Genomic DNA, 23,267 nt, shown 5'->3' on the forward strand with positions numbered 1-23,267 from the left:
ACACAAGAGTTTTGACGTGTTCTGTTGAAAAGAAGAATCAGTAGATGTGAAATCTGGCAATTTGCCAGCCAGAATTTAGGATGTCCTCTATCAATCGAGCAACTGGAATATGTTGCATTTAGGAAAATCTTCACCTCATGATTATAATGTGTTGGAGCCTTGTCATTCTGAGACCACATTTCTTGACGTAGTCTCAGTGAAACCTTCTCCAAAAGTGCTGATAAAGTGTGTTCTAAGAACTGTGATCAAACTTTGAGGTGGTATAAATACAAATACGTTTTTCTGCCTTACAGCTTAAAAACCAGATGTCACTGGATATACATTCTCTATCTCAAAATACTCGTATGTTTCCTGAGTCATTACCAAAAATTGTTCTACCTTATTCTGATTCACCCTGTTTTACAGTATGTCATACATTTCACACAGTAATGAAAGTTGTTATTTTACGTACCTAGTATCAAATGAATTGTGCAAGACCACTAAACAGATACCTTTCTTTAATCATTTTAACATAAAAATCTAAAATGATTATTTCAGTTTAAAAAAAACGTTCTCTATATATGTAATATTTCCCTTTGAGATGAGAAACAGTCATCTGATTCTGATACAGATTGGACTTTAAATGAAAGTCTGCCCTCTGACTAAATTATCACTGTACATTATTTCGACAATTCATCAAGGACTTTTCCACTTCATAATTCATAGAAATAATATATTCTGTATTATATAAATATATGACTACCTTTCTCTTCTCTGTGATTCTTATAGCATGTACGCGAAAAATCGTTTGTATAGAAACATGATACCCACATGAAAATGTAGGCAGTTGCATACGTTAAAATATTAGCAAGACTAGAGTAAATCAGGCACTGGTCTGTAAAGCATGATACAGCTGTTCAAAGCTTACACAGACACATAAAATGTCGGGTCGGACTATTTTAGCAAAACAAAACAAATATAGGTGAGAATTTGGTATTATTGAGTCAACGAATATTAAATGTCTTTAATTAGTTAATGAGTGCGTGACAGTATAAAGTTACTATTGTATCATTTTCAAAAACAAGTGTTCTTTGTTGTCTTCATAGAAAGAGAAGATTCCATGGACTTCATATAATTATTGCTATGACATTTCTACTACTCTTCCTTTTTCTGGCGGACTTGGACCACCTTTAACATTACACTTTCCGTCTAATCAGGTATCAACTTTAAGAGTTTCCTACTTCTATGTTGAATAAGACTTAATGTCCACCCTAGTGAGAAATTCAAATTGGTTGATCGCGAAGTATACATAATAGATTTATGACCTGACCTCTGTACCACTTTTCTTATCCTTGGTCCATTTGATTTAAAGGCATTTTTAAAATATAAATGAAAATTGAGTTATTTAACATTAATTATTTTTTTACGAAATTTACACATGACGAATTTTGTAAAAATATTTCCAATGAGAGCAGATAAATGTAACAGTTAGTGTGTCAAGACAGGCAGTAAGATGCTTTTTGCACAGATACATTTTACCATAAAAGTTGGGCAATTGAGAGAGATTTTCACATCCATTGCTTTCTTAGATACAGAACTTCTAGTTTCTCTTTTTACAGAATTTGATAATAGACTTCCTTTCCGTGTAGATTCAAATCTTTCCAAATAATATTTATATCACATATCTGAGCAATATTTGTATTTTTCATCTAGTTATTTTATTCTTTAGAAATAGAAAATTGGTGACTTCTAATCTAGTATAGTGTTCGTTGCATATACTTACTTATGTGATAAGCAAGGGAAAAAATAAGTTTTCCAATTGCTCACAGATGTGGTTAGAATTACAGCTGTGAGAATTTGGAAGTCATATTCATTTTTCAATAAATCGACTATTGAATTTAATGTAATTGTTTGTGTGGAATAGATGTCTGACACACACAATGCTCGTAGTTACAATTTTGATATATGGGTGACAAGGACGCCCTCAGGATCCAATCGCAGTGGTAGCAAGATGGTCAGAAAATTAGAGGAAATGGATGGACGAGGAGTGAGAAAAATGAACATAAAAATAGCCAGTTCTGAAATCTAAATTACCTTGTGCACACATTCATAGTTTAAAGCACTCACTTTTGTTGAATTGTTTATCGAAGGTTTGAGAAAACATGTATCGAACACATAGAGAAAAGTAAAAAAAAAAAAAAAAAACTCATAAAAAATAAAAATCTACCCCCTGTGGATGCCCTTGATGAGTGATTCTGTAGATAAATTTTCCAAATCTGCTAAACAAGTGAATGAGAATGTTTAGATCATTCTTCTACATATACTTGATACTCATTTTCTTTCACTTGTTCTGAGCTTTGCAAGGGGTATTCCATAGATTGAAGTGGTTGTGTGCCACTTTCTCTGTGAGCTGCGCCATTTCCTCTGTGAGCAAAATTCCATCTCATTCACAGAAGGGATTAGAGAATTGGTATGACAGTGGTACATATGTCTGGATTTCAGAAGTGGGTTGTGGTAGGATGTAGAGAAATAATGACTGCATTTCATTTATTCATTATGTCTGTCTGAAAAATTTACCTTGGAAGCATCATTTTATAAGAGACTTGTTGAATAGTGTATTGGTATAAAAATTCTTAATATTTTCTCTACACTGGAAGGGGAACGAAAAATTGGAACAGTCTATAAATAAGTATTAATATTAGCGTTTTAATTATTATCTCTGAATGTTGACTTTGTGTGTTATCTTTCTTCTCTCTCTTTTTTCTTTTCAGCAACAGCAGCAAACAATACCGTCAGATTTAATTCGAAGTGAGAACTCTTATCAAAGTAAAAGGCGTTATCATTCTGGTAAACATTCTCCACCACCACCAGTACCTCCTCATTCTCATCGTACTCCACGTGGAGGACGCCGCTTGAATGGAGTCCTCCTACCTTTTTCTGGCGGACTTGGACCACCATTTTGTATTGCTGACCGCTTTCTATCCCATGCCCATCTTGTGCAAGTTACTCGCACACCACCACAACTTACAACTGGTTCTGATTGGGATAAGGTAGCAAGTGCACAACCTCTTTAGTTATATTAGAATAGCAAAAGTAAACACTTAAATATTTTTGGTGCTCTAGTATAATTTTATAATATTAATTCGTTTCTTTAAATTGTGTCCAGTAATTGCTCTTTACTGGATAATTTTATATAGATGAGTTAATATTTATTTGTCTCTGTTTTAAGCAATATGCACTTTGTTAAAGATAACCTCAGAGTATTTCAGTCTTACGAGTTTTAGGCCTTTACGACAATTACGTAGCTTACATATTATCATGTGATACTTTCTTGTTTCCTTGTTATTACGGTATTTTTTAAGTCTAACATATGGCACTATTATAATTGTTTTCTTTATTCAATATTTACAGTTATCTGAAGGCATATGGAATAAATTTATGATATATCAGCAAACAGAAGACACATACAAGAAAAAGATGATGCTTTGGAAATATCTGTACATTTTCATTAAGGTAATACATTACCATCAACTATTTACGTTACATTACATCATACCTTGTTAGTGTTCAAATGAGAACAGATGTTAACTATTGCCTGCTCTTGGCAATAAAGCCATCAAGCTCTATGCTTTAGTTGTTGGAGTTGACACTATTACTGCTGCAAATGTTAATGATGCCACTAAGCAGATGTGAATGAATTACATAGGGAAAGTAAAATGATGATGATGATGGTGATGATGATAATGATAATAATAATATACACTATATAGTATATTGAGCCTTCTAGTCTGTTTTCCCATAGATATCAGGGGCGGCTTTTGGGACAGTGCCAGTGTGCCATGGCACCACCAATGAAAGAAACAAAAAATAATATCATAAAAAGGCATCGTAATTGTTTATTTCTACATATTTTATTCGTATTTCATCTGAACGAGCCCACGCACAGATCGGGATGCATTCTTGCAGCTTTTCTCCAAACGTTGGAGCCAGTTCGGTGTGGCACTGTCTGCGTCCATATAACACTGTACAAAAGGCTACTGATTCTCTTCTGCTTACCCTTCAAAATTTTCTAGAGCTCCTTCAGTGGAGCAGCGTAACCCGGAGTGAGACTAGTGGCCAACAGGCTTGGAGCTCACATATCTAGTTTTGTACAGCCCCCAACCCCTTGCAAGGACGCATTTTGCGTACCTTTTAAATTTGTCCTCCAATTCTCTTTCGATTTTTCGATTCTACTGATTCTAGTTTATATGTGTTTCTTATGGCCGACACCGAGCTGAATTCAATTTGACTCAGTAGTTAACAATCCACCCGCTAGAACGCAGTAATGCAGAGATTTCGCTAGATGGCAGGGTTGTTGGACACATTAAAGCGCAGACTTTACAAACACACAAAGTTCTGCGCCAAATCTTAATGTAATGTTACCATTCAAAACTAATGCACACAACTTGGATTTGAATGTGTAAATGGTTATCCATTTAACTATATTGAATTCAGTGATAGTTAGTCATGGTTCTTTTTATTTTTTTATTGGGTTATTTTACAACGCTGTATCAACATCTAGGTTATTTAGCATCTGAATGAAATGAAGGTGATAATGCCAGTGAAATGAGTCCGGAGTCCAGCACCGAAAGTTATCCAGCATTTGCTCGTATTGGGTTGAGGGAAAACCCCGGAAAAAACCTCAACCAGGTAACTTGTCCGACCGGGATTCGAACCCGGGCCATCTGGTTTCGCGGCCAGACGCGCTGACCGTTACTCCACAGGTGTGGACTGGTTCTTTTTAGAAAGATAAATATTTTTTCATATTATGTAACACTATTTGTTAATTTTGTGTAATATTTGTTTTATTTTGCGGCAACTAAATATCACTATACTGTTTCTAGTGTTGATGCTTTTGTTAACAATACATGAGATCTGCGCAGGACGTGAACATGTGTTATTCAGGCCGCTGCACAGTGGGCCAGAATTCAAATCTAGCTGGAAAATATTCAATTTTTGCATGTTTTAAATAACATTTTCTCGCTATATAGTCTCGAAGTACTAAAACTGATCTTCATAAATCTGTATGCGATCAATTTATACCGAGCGAAATGCCAACAGGGCTGGCTGCTAAAAGTCGCTAAGTGTAAGAACCCGAGCGGCGAGCGCCAGACGGTTTATGGCGGTGGTGATGTGAGGGTGATCTGTGTGTTGTTGATGTGGAGAAAAGTGTCTTTCTGTGATGGAAATTTTAACAGAAGGTTCGTACTTCCTATTTCCATTATTCGTACTTTAATTGCATACGTGAAATATTGCCAGGGATGCGTTAAACATAGCTTTAAAATATTGCGGAATTATGTCTTTACTTCATTTTAAATTAGAGATATAAAAAATGTTGCACCAGGTGTCACCTTAAAATCTACACCAGATTATAAAGCAATCCTTACAGTTTATTACAAAAGTTAAGATTTGCTTGCGTTTGCTTGCCTTTTTCTTATTTTGTGTTTTTATTTCAGAGGTAGATCCCCATATCCAGTCCACTGTGACTTGGATGGACTTAATTCTCACTGATTTCGTAGTGACAAAATTAGAAATACAACATTGTTCCAAGGATATTATACGGTTTGTCGAAAAAGTTGTGCGCACATTTAGAAGTAATTTAGAAAAACGCTTGAAACAGTGCTCCATGAAAAAGGACAGGTTTTTGCGTAAAGATTCGGAATGGGTAGTGAAATCAATGGATCACGGATATCCTCCTCCCTTCCCTCGACTTTTCCCACATCCCTGGCTGATTACTCCAGACTCTTTCTTCTCTCCATTAATAAATTATTGTCAATATTTTAGTAAAACCTGAAACTTTTAACAGGGGAACTAAATACACTGTCAATTCACAGGGTTAACGACTTCAAAGCTGGGTACCTGGTTCAAATAAAGTGCACTGGTACAAAATTTAACATGGAGGCATGAGATAATTACTCTGCTTGCCATTAAAATTTCACTTTAATTCATGTGTCCCCAATTTAAAAAAAAAATATCAAAATTCCCCAAAGAGTTCTATAATAAATAAAAACTCGCCAAATGTCCAGGATTTAATTCCATCCGTTTCAGGAGTAGGTAGACCTCAAAAATTGTTTGAAGAAAGTGGCATGAAAACAAGAATTAAACATGTAGGGTACGGTCTCTGAAAGATCAGCGTTCTTAAAGTGAATTAGTTCTAGATACTCAATTATCTTTGCGGGGTTCAGGGAAAAGAGATGCAACATACGTTCTACAACAAATCACCACAAATTACTCCAAAAAAGGCATCAAAGTATAAGATAGCCTATAATAAATCTCCAACTTCACCAAGACCATATACACCAGAGAAAGCATTACAATTTTTAATAGATAACGTCACCAAACGTAAATACAATGTGCAGTGTTACCTATAGGTTTTCCCAAGAAGCCCAAGAAGCTAGAAATTAGAGCATTAGAAAGTACTGTGAAAATTATTCAAGAAAATTTTCACGAATTCAAACAATGTAGGATATCTTAAATCATCTTCTTGTAACTCCTGATCCTATCATATCAAGTACTTATCCGTTTTAAGAAAATGAGAAGAATTCCTTTCCCGCTGAAGTGCGACAAATGTTGAAGGAACTCCATACTTACAGTACAAGTGAAGACGTGCGTGTGACAAGGGGGAAGGATGATGAAGCGGACGAAGAGCAGCTGCAGGTGGAAGAGGAGGAAGAGAAAGAGGAAGGAAGATAAGGAGGACGATGACTCCTCCTATTAGAGAATAATGGAAACTATAAGTTCACGAAAAGAACAAGTGATATAATTAAGTACCTAGTAGGCTCCATGAAATAGTTATTCAAACTCGCACTCATAGCTCATTACTACGGATAACAATTCCGTACTGGCTTATTATTATTCCATAAGCTCTTAGAAATCATTATTTAGTAAAACAGAATCATTTAAAATTATATTTCATACTTATTTAATTTTTTCCCACTAGATTTGAATTCTGGCCCACTGTGCGTTGCCTTGGATTCATCAGCCTGTTCAAATGAAGTGCAAACGTGTTCATTTATTATCTATATCATTGTTCATCTCGTGTGTTTTTGCCAGTAATTTTACTAAAAGTTATTTGTATTTGACTTAACAATACTGAGAAAGTTTTGCATTATCTGAATTTATAAATTTCGTTATAAGTTTCGGAAATGTTTTTGTAACTGTTACTAGATGCATTATTAACTGCACGCCTGGTAAAATAGCTGGTTTAATTAATGTGTTTTATTTAACATAATGCAAACTTGAGCTGTGATTATTATCTTTCACTCGGGTGACTTGCATGCAACCATTTTTTTGGCACCACCACCAGAATGCCTCGCCGGCTGCCACTGAAGACATTATACACCATCAGTTAAAATTTACGGATAGGCTTCCTCCTTAAAAGATTCTGCTTGAGAAAAACAAACCGCATTTAGGTTCAGTTTTGTTATATAACAACATTAAGCTCAACTTTTGCTTCAAGATACAATGTATAAATTATCTAAGGTGTACGTAATGTATGTTTCTGTTACTGACTGAGATAAATGTTCCATTTTGTATTTGCAGAAATATAATTTCGACATAGAAGATAATTTTAGAAATTTTTCAATTAGTGAACCATACTTGGAATACCCACAATTGAGGGTACATGTATTGTGTATTTTGTATGTTTAAAGATTTACTATAATGTAGCTTTTTCCTTTCTCGTTTATCTTCTCTTACAATGAAATTCTTTTGTCAGATAACTTGATTTCCAGCTGTTTTACTCACTGGATAATTTTATTTGATCCTTTTAATGCAATATGAACTTACAAAGGAGGAGTTGCTTTATAATGACTTACTTTACATATAGAGAAACATAATATAAGGTATCAGCACAGATTATCTCTGCCGTGTGTTAAGCATGCTCTCATCAATGTTTTACAATTAAATTAATTGTACACATTTTATTACAAGAAGTTGATATAAAAATAAATGATAATTACCTTAAGATCCATGAGTAATGTCCGAACTTTCATCTAAAGCTACTGAATACACTATGAATTGGGAAATACTAGATTTTAATCGCTCATGTACCAGATATGAAATATCTTCTATTCTTCTCCCTATAGTTAGTACGATGAGACAAACTAATGTTTTCATATTGCTCCTTTTGTTCAGGAGATATAACACTCGCCACACTTATTAAACATGTTTTAACAAATTCCCCATCACTAAAAGGTTTCAATGATTGTGCGACTTCCTATGCAACTCAGTCAAGACATTCTTCTTCTCTCTATTCTGGTTAGCCTACTTAATATTTCGGTTTTTAATTTTTCAAGCTGCTCTGCATGTTCCGATCCTATAAATTGAAATAGAGAGAAATAGAAAAGATAGAGCGAATTTTTTTTTTTTTTTAATTTGTGAAAACAGAAAAATGATCTAGCTAATATTATTATTTTAGCTTATTGTGTAGGTATTAAACTTCAAACTGCGATTATTTACCTGTAATTAAGATGTGATTCTTATGATATGTATCTAATGTCTGTATATATATATATATATATATTGCTTCTGTGCGTTCCTATGACGATTTTGTTGCATAGTAAGCATATCACTTTTTCTCCGTGAGCACAACAGAAGAATCTTTCTTCCCAATCTACTTAGAATGAGTATTCAATATCGCAAAAATAATCAGTCACATCAACTAAGGGTCGCTTACAGAGGGGGTGGAAGTCGGTGGGAGGAACGTGACGTCAGAATTCTCCCTGCTACCGGATGTAATCATGATTACCAGTTTGCCCGCATCTGTCTTAGAGGCTTATCCATCAGCTCAAATAATATATTGTGATGTAATGTAACGTGTTGTAATCTAAAATAAACTCAGCAGAGGTGGAAATAAATGGGACTAACTAGAAGAGACTCTTACATCAAATGTTATTTTTGGATCCAGTATGGAATATGAGGAAATTATTTTATATATGTTCTTGTTTCAATCTGTACTTATTTCTTTCATGAAATGCGAAAATGATTTGAGGCAAACAATAATGATTCGAAGTATGTACCTCAATTGTTTGTCTTTTTTAAACATTCTGACACGACTTTATATGATTTCTCTGTTTTCGTGATAAGTTGGTGATCTCATTATCATAGTATAATTATTATTATTGTCATTATTCAATAATAGATGTTACCAGCTGAATATTAATAGTAAAACTTTAATGAGATTATAAGTTGTAATTTTACACAGAACGAATTTCTAAATTCTAAACATTCTTATGTTTTCTGAAGTCATCATTTCCGCGCTATGGACTGTACCTGGTCGGTTCCACCATGAATGGATTTGGAAGTGACAATAGTGATGTGGATATGTGCCTTCTTGTGCGACATGCTGAAATGGATCAGCGCAATGAAGCTGTTGGTCATCTTGAACAGATATTGAAGTATTTGCGACGCTGTGGTGAGTGAGCTTGGAACAAGTAAGCATAATGTATTTTAGGTTTTATTTCTTATCATGTAGAATTTTTTTAGTTACATAATGATTCTTTATTTCAATTTTTTACAACTTCACATGTTCTTTCTTTAAAAAATTGCTGAAATACAGATTTCGAGGAATCATTTCAGGACATTAATACGTAAGTATTTGGAATGTCCATATAATAGTGATTATGGTTATGATGATGCTAATTCTTTTGGTGTGTAATTCTGCTTGAAATATGGTTGCATTGAATTCTCTTTCTGACAAAATCTGTATGGCTTTCAAGTTGGTTCTTGAGACAGAAGATCAGAATAAGATAGAAGAAGAATGATTGTTAGAGGGTTAATTAGTGACATAATGAAAAAATACATGCATTAGTATTTTAAGGAATGCAGTAAGAATTGAACAGTTAGAAAATTATTAACTAACCAAAATTTAGTGCTTTAAATCGTAGAACTGTGACTAGGTTATAATGGTTTAAGAATTTCGTTGCATTTTACTCTGTAATGCACCTTGCCTTAAACACATTAAGAATAATTGTCATTCTTGTACTGTATTTCATTTCAAATATTAGTGAAACATTTAATATTGTGCTCGCAGTTTCTTGTATGTGAAAAACACTAATCCATTTCAAAGCATAATCAGAAACACATGCTTGTAACTTTGAATCTGGTCATTGCAGATATTTAGTATACATTCTTTAAAAAAAGAAAAACACGCTATTAATGAACTTCATTTCTTTGCAAGTGCTTGTGGAAGATTTTATTATGGGAAACAGGACCTGGAAGACAAATGCATTTATATAGGTGCATTTGTAGCTCGGGCGGACCGTTCCGTGGCACAGGTCGTCAATTGACGAGAAATTTTATAGACACTTCTACCATTCATGCAAGTCGTGTAAAAACTAACAAGCATGCAATCAAGTCTGTATCAGATCGATTTCTGAACTGTAATAAATTCTTATTCGGAATATGTATGGTAAGACTTTCCTGTGTTACATTTCGACATACCTCGTTTACATGTTTCGACCTATTTATGGGTCATCTTCAGAGTTCAGAACTCTGACCCATAAATAGATCGAAACATGTAAACGAGATACGTCGAAATTTAACACAGGAAAGTCTTACAATACATATTCCGAAGTGATGCAGTGTTAAAAGTTGTGTAATCAAGATGTAAATTCTTATTGTTGTGTTATATAATGCCGTGGAATGGTCCGGCCAAGTTACGAACGCACTGTATATCATGGCCTTTCTGTAGAATATGAAAGAAGTGCAAATGACACCACAATATGTCAGAATCTGTGTGGAGTTGTGCTGTGTATGAAGTATTTTATTCATATAAAAATATGCCTTTACATTCATGGTAAATCTGAGGAGAATTAATATTTTTCTTATGGGTAGTGTTTAGTAGAATGTGATATCACAAACTATCTCTTTTAATTTATTCTTTCATGTTAAACACTAATTGCTCTCTCTTAATGAGAGAGAGAGAGAGAGAGAAATTTGTAATTATACAAGTTACACTATATTTCAGGTCTCAAGAATATTTCATTATCTGTATTTCTTACTCTGCTTCTCTCAAACATTATGCTCTTTGGTCTGTTGTGGCTGTTACATCAATTTATTTTTTTTATCAATCATTTTTTTAATTCTAGTTTCAAATTGATATTACAGTAATAATTGTATTGTAATGTATTGTGGGTCCCTATCACCACAGCATGGCGTGTCCTCAGGTTGCGGATAGAGGAGACGGCCTCCAGATATGGAGGGTAGCTGCGAATATATTGAATAAGCAGTCATGGACAGCCGATAAGGGGTGGTCCTCCAGCTTGGGGTTGGGCAAAGGGCTAACAACCCATCACCGTAAAAAACAGCTTGTTACGAATCCCTACAATAAGCCTCGGAATAGGACTGATTCTCTGGCACGACCACAGCAAAGGAATAAGGTTTTGAGATTTGGCACTTGGAACGTAACTAGTCTTTATAGAACAGGAGGGGTAACTTTAGTAGCAAAAGAACTAGCTAGATATAGAATAGACTTCGTGGGAGTACAAGAGGTTAGGTTAGATGGGAATGGCATATCACAAATAGGAGATTACTTGTTGTATTATGGGGAAGGAAACAATCATCACCAATTAGGAACAGGATTCTTTGTTCATAAAAGAATAAAATCAGCAGTAAAAAAGGTCGAATTTATCATATTTAGTACTTAAGGGTAGATGGTGCGACATCATAGTTATAAATGCTCACGCCCCTACAGAAGAGAAAGACGACCATATAAAGGATAGCTTCTATGAGGAGTTGGAACATACTTTTGATCAGTTCCCTAGATATCACATGAAAATTTTATTGGGAGATAATTCAACACTAAAGTAGGACGGGAGGATATTTTTAGACCAACTATTGGAAAAGAGAGCCTACACGCAATTAGTAGTGACAATGGCGTTAGATTAGTCAACTTTGCCACATCGAAAAATTTAATTGTCAAAAGTACAACATTCCCCCATAAGGATATACATAAATATACTTGGACTTCTCCAGATGGATTGACACACAACCAAATAGATCACATCTTGATAGATAAACGGAGACATACTAGTATAGTAGATATTCGAACTTTCAGGGGTGCAGACTGTAATTCTGACCATTATTTGGTGATTGGAGAATTAAGAGAAAGATTATCAGTAGCCAAGCGAGTAGAGCAACAAGTTAATATTACTAAATTCAGTATTTTGAAATTAAAGGACGAGGAAGCTAAGCAAAATTATCAGGTCGAAATTTCGAATAGGTTTGCCACTTTAGAAAGTTCCGACGAAGTTGAGAAAGAATTAGATGTTAATAGTGTATGGGACAATATCCGAGATAATATCAAAATTGCAGCTGAGCAGAGCATAGGTTATTATGAAACTAAGCAAAAGAAACCGTGGTTTGATGAAGATTGTTGCATGGTAGTAGAAAGAAGGAAACAGGCAAAATTGAAATTTTTACAGGATCCAGTTGAGGAGAAGAGAGATAATTATTTAAATGAAAGACGGGAAGCAAGTCGTACACTTAGGAATAAAAAGAGAGGTTACTTGAAGGAAAAACTGAATGAGGTAGAAACAAATAGTAAGAATAAAAACTTTCGAGATTTATATAAGGGTATAACGGAATTTAAGAACGGATATCAGCCAAGGGTAAACGTGATCAATGATGAGAATGGTGACTTGCTTGCAGACTCTCCATCAATTCTAAACAGATGGAAAAACTATTTTGCGCAACTACTAAATGTTGTTGTTGTTGTTCTTGTTGTTGTTGTTTTCTAATGCCAGGCGTTTGACAATAAAGTCATTTGACCTCTTGCACTCCAATATTTTTCAAAGATATTATCATGACCAGCCACTGAAGCACAGATTTTGAGGTGTTCCGAATCCATTTCTTGGTTTGAGTTGCACAATGGACAGTTAGGGGACTGATATATTCCAATTCTATGCAGGTGTTTGGCCAAACAATCATGGCCTGTTGCCAATCTAAATGCAGCTACAGACGATTTTCGTGGTAAATCGGGAATTAACTGTGGATTTTGATGCAGAAGGTTCCATTTTTTCCCATGGGATTGTGTTATCAAATTTTGTTTGTTGAAGTCTAAATATGTAGATTTAATAAATCTTTTCACAGAGTAATATGTAGATTTAGTAACAGGTCTGTAAGTAGCAGTGCTGCCCTTCTTTGCTAAAGCATCCGCATTCTCGTTTCCCAGGATTCCACAGTGGGATGGTATCCATTGGAATACAATTCTTTTATTGAGTGATATTAATTGAGAGAGCATTTTAGTTATTTCTGCTGTTTGAGATGAAGGTGTGTGCTTAGAGACTATTGATAGAATAGCTGCTTTGGAGTCTGACAATATAACTGCATTTTTAAATTTAATAATAATAATAATAATAATAATAATAATAATAATAATAATAATAATGATTTATTTAACCTGGCAGAGTTAAGTAAGGCCATACGGCCTTCTCTAACACTCAACCAGGAGTAAAAACTGCGTTACAAAAACACTACAAATTTACAAAGTACACTACAATTTTACACACAAAACTGAACAAGATAATAATAATAAAATGTAAACAACAAGTAAGAAGAAATCAGACATAATATATAACATAGAGAAAGAAAGAAAAAAGCATAATAAAATGTGAACAGCAGGTCAAAAATACATGAGGCATACAAAGTATAAAAAAATAAAACAATTATTGATGATAATGATGATGATAATAATAATAATAATAATAATAATAATAATAATAATAAATAAGAATAGTAATAATAATAATAATAATAATAATAATAATAATGATAATAACAATAATAATAATAATAACAGGCCTAATAGTAATAATAATAATAATAATAATACTAATAGTAGTAATAAAATAGTGCAATACAAAGCATACAATGAATACAATATTTTTAAGTACACACAGTAAGGAAAATTATGATTATATATAGCTCAACCTATCACATTAGAGATATACAGTTATCGGAAAATATGAAAACAAAAATATAAAATAAGTTAAATATCACTAGAACATTTTAAAAAAATGTGAATACGTGGAAACATGCAATACAACACTTGTCATAATAGTAAGTTAGTTTGGCAGCTCGTCATAAGATAATTTTCTAACTTGGATTTGAAAGATTTCAATGTTCGGCAGCCCTTGACTTCAGGCGGCAGAGAGTTCCAGTGACGAGAGGTAGCAACAGTGAAAGATGAGGAATACAGAGATGATGTGTGAAGTGGAATTTCTAGCGTGTTATCGCGTTGTGATCGAGTATTAATATTATGATAGCGAGAAAGAGTATGAAAACGAGCGAATAAATAATAGGGGGATGAAGTGTGCATAATTCGATATAGGAGAGAAAGTGAGTGCAGATTTCTCCTCTCATGTAACCTAAGCCATGATAACTTCTTGAAAGAAGGTGAGATATGATCATAGTATCGAACATTACAAATGAAGCGGACGCACGCATTATGAACACGCTGTAGTTTCTGAGCGGAATCAATCCTGAGATCACTGAACAAAATGTCGCAATAATCGAAGTGAGGTAGAATGAGTGTCTGTACCAGCGTCTGTTTTAATTTAGATGGATAATGATACAATCTTTTTAGTGAATGGAGAATAGAGAATGCCTTCTTACATGTATATTTAATATGCGTATCCCAACTGAGATTAGATTTACTGATTTGGCATAGAAGATTCCTGAGACTTTCACTTATTGCAATGATTTCTTCATAAAACTTGTTGTTCCATACCCAAGAGATCTATAAAGTGGGAAGAGACAGCACGTAACACCTGCTTGTTCTCTGGAGATCAAGGATCCGTCAGTGTATAAATGAAGCCTGTTTTGTGGAGGGTATCTAATATTAATTATCTCTAAAGACAATTGTTTTAGTATTTCAGTGTTTACTTCTGATTTCAGTATTTCTTCTGTTAAATTTAGATTATATTCCATATTTAATAGAGTTAAAGGGTTTGGTTTGATTTGTAGGTTTTCTTTTAAATTCGGGATATTGATTTTCTGTTTTAATTCTTGAACAATGGCTATGAAACTTTTTTGAGTTTTCAATCTACAGAGAGGACTGTATGAATGCCAATTGTTTCCTAGTAATCTAATAAGTTTTTCATATTGAATCAGTGCTTTTTCTTCTATTGTCATTTTGATGCTGTTAATATTAGTGAGGAATCTCATAGAATCTATTGGAGTTGTTTTGATTCCACCAGTAATGAGTCTGAGAGCTTGGTTTTGAACATATTCTATTTCGTTTATGAAAGGTAAAGTAATTAAAATTTCTCCGCAGTATGTCAGCACTGGCTGTATAAACATTTTGCATGTAGTGTTCAAAGTATTCCTAGAGCATCCCCATTTCTTTCCTGCTAGTCTTTTTAGAAGGGAGAATCTTTTACGAGCTTTTTCAGAAATGTATTTCAAATGGTTGCTCCATGTTAACTTACTATCGAAAATAACTCAAGATATTTGGATTCATAAGTCCTAGGAAGGTGTTGGCCATTGTATTGGATATTGAATTCTCTTTTTCTTTTTACCAAGTGAAAATATTTGGTAGTTACTTTTGCTTAAATTGAGTGTCATCAAATTTGATGTATTCCATTCATGTAGTTGATTTAGAGCTTTAAGAGCAGAATTCTGAATTTTGTCTCTATGTCTGTAAGATCCGGAAGTCCACAAAACTATATCATCTGCAAATAGTGCTGTTTTCATGTTTGATTCCTCTAATAGGGAGGGTAAGTCATTTATATAAATATTGAATAAAGTTGTGCTGAGGACAGCACCCTGAGGTAGACCTCAATATGTTTGTCTGTAACTAGAAAGTGAGTTATTGAATTTAGTGGCAATGAATCGTTGACTAAGGAATTCTGATATCCATCTGAACATATTGCTGGAGATACCTAATTTCTGGAGTTTTAGTAATAATTTATTTCTCCAAACAGAGTCATATGCTAGCTGAAAGTCAATAAATATTGCCAAGGTATCTTCTTTCTTGCAAATCAAGATTTCAGGTATAACTCCCTGTAAAGTTGATTTGAATAATTTCGAGGGAAAAATTGTTCCGGAGCCAGGTATCGAACCCGGGACCTTTGGTTTAACGTACCAACGCTCTACCACTGAGCTACCCAGGAACTCTAACCGACACCGATCCAATTTTTCCCTCTATATCCACAGACCTCAAAGTGGGCTGACAACCGTCAAGCAACCAACTTCGAGTGCACACTGACTCCGTGTGACTTAAATTGTGGTTTTCTGTTAACGAACAGTGACGTGTATTATGCAAATCAAGATTTCAGGTATAACTCCCTGAATAATTTCGAGGGAAAAATTGTTCCGGAGCCGGGTATCTTCTTTCTTGTTAAAACTGTCTTTTATTTCTTGGCCGAGGCGTATGACTTGTTCATTGGTAGAGTGTAGTTGTCGAAAGCTGGCTTGTCTTTGTGATAAAAGATTTTGGGATTCTAAATACCAAGTTAATCTGTTGGAGATCATGGACTCCATGGTTTTTGCTATCATGCTTAATAGTGCTATTGGTCGATAACTAATATCATGAGCAGGTTTCCCTTTTTTGTGAATTGGTACAATGATTGCTTTTTTCCAAGCTGCAGGAACTGAGGTGTTCCATGATAAATTGAAAATGGATAAAAGTACAGACTTGGCTTTTTCCTCCAGATGTTTAAAAAATTGGGAATGAATGTTATCGGGGCCAGGAGATTTCTTGGTTTTTAAATTTTGTAAAGCTAGAGTTAATTCTTTGGAAGTAAAATTTTGATGAAATATTTCAGGTTTTGTACCAGTAATATTGTTTTTATTATTTTTATGTAATTCTCTTTTGATAAATTTGTCAGTTTTTTTGGTATTGGGATGCAATCTGTGAGAGTTTGAGTAGTGTTTATTAAATGCGTTTGCTGTATCTCTACTATCTGTTAGTGTTTTGTTATTATGAATAATAGGTTGGCTAGTATTTTCCTGTGTATTGGAAATATTCTTCAGAAAGTTATATGTTTTAGCGCTATCGGTTCTGTAATTAATATTTTCAATAAATTTATTGAAACATTTCTTTTTTGCTGTTATGATTGTTTTTTTAAGAATGGCAGTCTTCTTCCTCCAATCTTGAGTATCTTCTGGTGTTTTGCTATGTTCTGCTTTGGTTCTTGCTTTATCTCTATCTTGTTCCAATAAATTCAGGTTTTCTGTCCAGAATGGGGTGTATTTTTTTGGTTTTCCTCGTGGAATGTGCTTTTTTGCAATTTTAAGAAGAGATTCACAGAAATATTTGTTCAATCTATCTGAGTTTGTATTTTCCATTAGTGCTGTGTTGACCTTGAGGTGTTCGTCGAGTTCTGTTGTAAATAGTTTCCAATTCGCTTTCTTAAAGTTCCATGTTGTTTTGTTATTGTAGGGTTCTTTTCTTCGGTTTTGGTGGAGATGAATAGAAGCAATGATGACTTTATGGCCAGATTCAGGGTCTTCAATTATTTTTTTCTTGGTTTCGTGATGGATATCTGATGTTACTAGTAATAAGTCTGGATTTGTACCAGAACCAGAATAATGAATGAAAGTAGGGGGATCTTCTTTTCTGTAGATAAGTTCTGCAGTTGTAGTATTTAGGAGGTCCATGATCATTTTTCCAGGTTGGTTTACATTATCGTAGCCCCAAAGTTGGGAGTGGGCGTTAAAGTCACCAATTATGATAGTTTTAGGTTGTATATCAAACAAAGTTAGATCAAGGGGATTATTAGGTGGGTTATAGGCACTGTAGATTTTGAAATGTTGTTGATTTTTCCATACTTCAATTTTTATTAGTTCTAATTTGTCTTGATTATCCATTTCTTTTATGGCAACTACTAAATGTACATAGGCCAAATAGAAATGATCAGGACGAAATTGAAATACAAACTGCTGAGCCATTTATACCCGAACCCATGCTTTCAGAAGTCGAAATTGCGATAGAAAATCTGAAAAAGTACAAGTCTCCAGGTATCGATCAAATTCCAACAGAATTAATACAAGAGGGTGGAAGTGCATTATATAGCGAAATTTATAAACTTGTACTTGCTATTTGGGAAAAGGAAATTGTACCAGAACAATGGAAGGAGTCCATAATTGTACCTATTTTTAAAAAGGGGGACAAAACCAACTGTGGTAACTTTCGAGGAATATAACTTTTGTTGATGTCGTACAAAATTTTGTCCAATATTCTTTTGAGAAGATTAACTCCGTACATAGATGAAATTATTCGGGATCATCAGTGCGGTTTTCGGCGTAATAGATCAACTATTGATCAGATTTTTTTGTATTCGACAGATAATGGAGAAAAAATGGGAGTATAAGGGTACAGTACATCAGTTATTCATAGATTTCAAAAAGGCATATGACTCGGTTAAGAGGGAAGTATTATATGATATTCTTATTGAATTTGGTATTCCCAACAAACTAGTTCGATTAATTAAAATATGCCTTAGTGAAACAAACAGCAGAGTCCGTATAGGTCAGTTTCTATCTGATGCTTTTCCAATTCACTGCGGGCTAAAGCAGGGAGATGCACTATCACCTTTACTTTTTAACTTCGCTCTAGAATATGCCACTAGGAAAGTTCAGGATAACAGGCAGGATTTGGAATTGAACAGGTTACATCAGCTTCTTCTTGTCTATGCGGATGACGTGAATATGTTAGGAGAAAATACACAAACGATTAGGGAAAATGCAGAAATTTTACTTGAAGCAAGTAAAGCGATTGGTTTGGAAGTAAATCCCGAAAAGACAAAGTATATGATTATGTCTCGTGACCAGAATATTGTATGAAATGGAAATATAAAAATTGGAGATTTATCCTTCGAAGAGGTGGAAAAATTCAAATATCTTGGAGCAACAGTAACAAATATAAATGACACTCGGGAGGAAATTAAACGCAGAATAAATATGGGAAATGCGTGTTATTATTCGGTTGAGAAGCTCTTATCATCCAGTCTGCTGTCAAAAAATCTGAAAGTTAGAATTTATAAAACAGTTATATTACCGGTTTTTCTGTATGGTTGTGAAACTTGGACTCTCACTCAGAGAGAGGAACATAGGTTAAGGGTGTTTGAGAATAAGGTGCTTAGGAAAATATTTGGGGCTAAGCGGGATGAAGTTACAGGAGAATGGAGAAAGTTACACAACACAGAACTGCACGCATTGTATTCTTCACCTGACATAATTAGGAACATTAAATCCAGACGTTTGAGATGGGCAGGGCATGTAGCACGTATGGGCGAATCCAGAAATGCATATAGAGTGTTAGTTGGGAGACCGGAGGGAAAAAGACCTTTAGGGAGGCCGAGACGTAGATGGGAGGATAATATTAAAATGGATTTGAGGGAGGTGGGGTATGATGATAGAGACTGGATTAATCTTGCACAGGATAGGGACCGCTGGCGGGCTTATGTGAGGGCGGCAATGAACCTTCGGGTTCCTTAAAAGCCATTTGTAAGTAATTGTTTATAATCTTTTCAGTAATCTACTTATTGTGTCCATTGGTAGGTACGTGGTTCCATACTCTGTATTTCCACTTCATATCAATTGTAGCATAATTTATGTACGAGATGATGGTTTTTGGGTTAATATATTATTAATACACTTGAAAAGAATCAAATTTAGCGAGAAGTTTTTGACAAATAAAATGTTTTTGTAATTATTGTTAGAAATCTTGTTACTCTATGCCTTTGTTTAGTAAGTGATATGAACATAATTCTATGATTCTGTGAACTTTCATGTATATCTTGAGAAAGAACTTAATCATATCATGTGTAGGAGATTTAGAAGATCAAAGATATTATACAGTTCGTCATGAGTTCATTAACAGTTCTCTTGTATGAACATGATTTGAAATCCTCCATTGTGAATGGCAGTACTATATTTATGTGAGTATAGTTGCACCTTTTTCTTTTTATTTTTATTATTATTATTATTATTTTTTTAACAAAATGTCGTCCTGAAAAGTGGGATGTGTATTATATTCACACTCAAATACTCAGATACGAACAAATTTAAACTAGTGCTCAATTTATGCTATGAGATAATGGTAGGAAACCACTGACGGAAATGACCATTGTGTGTTCGTGTTTTCTCGTCTTCTTTCTGTGCACTTTTCATTCGTTAATTTCATGTCCATTTTTGACAACAATTATTATTAATATGAATATTATTTTTAACTACGGCAAAGACTTAATGACACTATTTTTCTTTTACTCTGAGACTAGGTTAAAGCACCTGACATTGCCTGGGTTTTCCTTTTTGTTTCTATTTGTAATTAAACCGATTGTTAGAGTTCGGAGATCTTGGAAATTCAATTAATGAAAACCAAAACAAATTGTCTTTACTGAGCTTTCCTCCTCACTAAAAATGAATCTTTACATTGTGTCACTTACATGTAATTTTTGTTAGAAATCTTGTTACTCTGTGCCTTTGTTTAGTAAGTGATGTGAACATAATTCTATGATTCTGTGGAGATTTAGAAGATCAAAGATATTATCCAGTTAGACATGAGTTCATTAACAGTTCTCTTGTATGAACATGATTTGAAATCCTCCATTGTGAATGGTAAGGCTTTGCATTTTTGTCACACTGAATTTATCAAGGAATATAGCCTTGTACGGAGGAGTTCAAATGTCTGGCATTCACTTCGTAAGTGGCGGTACAGTAGGCCTACAGTGAATGTAAAATATAATGGAGCAATTCATGACAACACTGCAATTCAGTTTTGATGGTTTGCACAATCGAAACGTTATGAACAAATATGTTTGCCATGCCATTGATTACAATTGAATTTGAAAATTAATAATCTGATAATAAATATATAACAGAAGTTTTATGCATATATGCAAACAATAATTTACACTTATTTATTGAAATAACTACTATTACAATGACAAAAAAATATACATTCTAAAAATATGTTACCATTCCTTACACAAAAATAATCATTTCCAAATTCCGAAATAAACAACTGCAGTGTAGATATGGATGGTAGCATTTATCTCCTGGTGCGCCTCCTCTATGACTGAACGGGATCACAATGAACTCATCGACATACAAACATACGTAATAACGTGCGCTTCTACATAACATAAGTCAGAACTCATAGAGGTCTTGTAATCTGCTTGTGCCTTTGACTGACGTCATTAATGTACCAGGAGAAACTACTCCATCCAATATAACTCTTGTGACAAACATGCGAAGCCTGCTAATGACCCTAACCAAAATGTCTGTCAGGATTAATTCAATTTAAAACAGCTGAAGATCAGGCACTGAAAAGAAAACATTTCATCATGTGCCTTACATAAGTTCAATTGTTTTTGTTTTTAATTAGTATTGTCTTGAACGTTGGCAAAACATGTATAGGACAACCACTTAGCATTGACTCAATGTTCTACATTGATCTGAAGCAATTTCATATTCATGTGTGCTCTCATTTGAAATTCAAAGGCAGCTGACAATAAATAGGGAATTCCCTTGTTCTCAGTCTGAACCCCTTGGGGTGTCATGGTGAAATAAAATTTTATTGGCCTACCAAAGAATCAACATACATACATACATACATACATACATACATACATACGTGTTCTGCTCTAGGGCAGGTCTTTCACTGCAAACCCAGCATTCTCCAGCCTGGAGTAGACTGTTCGCACTTAGCACACTCAGTGCAGCCTGACTATCAGAGAAAATATAGATATTCATGACTTGACAAGATCTTTTTTAGGTTTTCCTTAGAGCAAGCTGATATAGCAAACACTTCAGCTTGGAAAACCATTTATATTGACCAAGCGGGGTAGATATTCTAGCCCTGGGTCTTACACCATAATTCCCTACTCCAGTACCATTATCAGTTGTGAAACCATCTGTAAACCACACCGAACTACCAGGTGGAAATTGGTTAAGGTAGTCTCCCTCCCATTCTTCCCTATCAAGAATAATACAACAGGAGCGTTTACATGTTGAGCAGGAATCATACTAACTCATCTCATACCAACAACAGGATTGATATCCATTGCCATCTTCCAAATACGTGTGTGTCCAAGTGTTCCTTTCCTTCCTACCCATTGGCTAAGGTCCTGGAGTCAAGATGCAGCTAACTTGGCTGCATTTTGGATTGCGAGATCCAGAGGATGCAAACATAGCAGGCCCTCAAGAGCCCTTATCAGTGAAATTCTTATGGTTCCTGTGATACCTAAACACACAAGCTTTGTACACAATCCAACAAGGTCCTTGCTTGGAAAATCAAGGTCCTGGGACTACCATACTACTGCTGTGTATATGATCATGGGGCATAGAACAGGACAATATAACCAATAAAGAAGAATTTTTGGCTGTAGCCCCCAGGTACAACCAAAGGCTCATTTGCAGGCCCGTAAACTTTTTTGTACGATATTCGACATGAGTTTTCCAAATCAGCAGGGCATTAAGAATTACTTCTAGATATTTAACTATTCTATTTAAAACTAGATCCTTAAAAATGATAATCATTACAGGAGACTCCAAACTTCCCCACCCCCTTTCATCACGCATTCGTAATCAGGTGACTGTTGATATAGACTTTATATATATACAGAGCTGTGGGCCCCGGTAAAGTTCAACCACTGCAGGGAGGTGAAATTGTGCTTCAGAAGTAATATATTGAGTAGTTTGCAAAAGTAGTATAAAAATATTGATTCTTGCAGTCACTGAACTTCTTCCCTGCACAAGTAATTACAATTTGAGTCACCATTATTTTATCTATGGTGTTGTCTTCAGTCAGTTGTAACAAAGTAATGAAACAGGTACATATCACTTCCATAAGCAAAATATTGTTTTTTACTTTTCACAGAATTTATTGAGCAGCCAGAACTTATCCAAGCTAAAGTGCCTATCCTGAAGTTTCGTGACACACGTTACTGTTTGGAAGTAGACCTGAACTGCAACAATGCTGTGGGAATACGCAACACACATCTCCTCTACTGTTACTCCCAAAGTGAGTTTAAAACTTAGGTTTCAATGTTAGATTATACAAAAACTTTTAAATTTTAATCTCTACATTGCCCATGAAAATTAAATATTTAATTTCTATTACCATTTTACCTATAGTTGTAAGAAACGTTATGACTATCACTTAGATGAATATAAAAGCTTTTTTTTTTTATTTTATTTTGCTGCTATACAAAAATAAGTTTATACAAGTATAAACAAATACTTAGAAAAATTTATTACACAGTAACCCACTCATGCCTCTTAATAATATTTAATTATTC

The 23,267-nt window shown here is 34.4% G+C and overlaps 1 protein-coding gene across 3 annotated transcripts in view; it reads left to right on the forward strand.

The window, feature by feature from the left end:
* Positions 1–23,267, forward strand: part of LOC138698086 (poly(A) RNA polymerase gld-2 homolog A-like) — an 80,921-nt gene that overhangs the window by 40,773 nt on the left and 16,881 nt on the right. For 2 of the 3 annotated variants that reach the window (XM_069823791.1, XM_069823789.1), the window contains exons 5-9: positions 1,086–1,196; positions 2,751–3,029; positions 3,391–3,492; positions 9,265–9,433; positions 22,847–22,990. In XM_069823791.1, the coding sequence (XP_069679892.1) occupies positions 1,086–1,196; positions 2,751–3,029; positions 3,391–3,492; positions 9,265–9,433; positions 22,847–22,990 (805 nt within the window). The remainder of the gene's footprint in view (positions 1–1,085; positions 1,197–2,750; positions 3,030–3,390; positions 3,493–9,264; positions 9,434–22,846; positions 22,991–23,267) is intronic. The other variant, XM_069823790.1, reaches the window with a different exon arrangement.

The sequence above is a fragment of the Periplaneta americana genome, chromosome 4, assembly GCF_040183065.1.
Source record: "Periplaneta americana isolate PAMFEO1 chromosome 4, P.americana_PAMFEO1_priV1, whole genome shotgun sequence".
NCBI lineage: Eukaryota > Metazoa > Arthropoda > Insecta > Blattodea > Blattidae > Periplaneta > Periplaneta americana.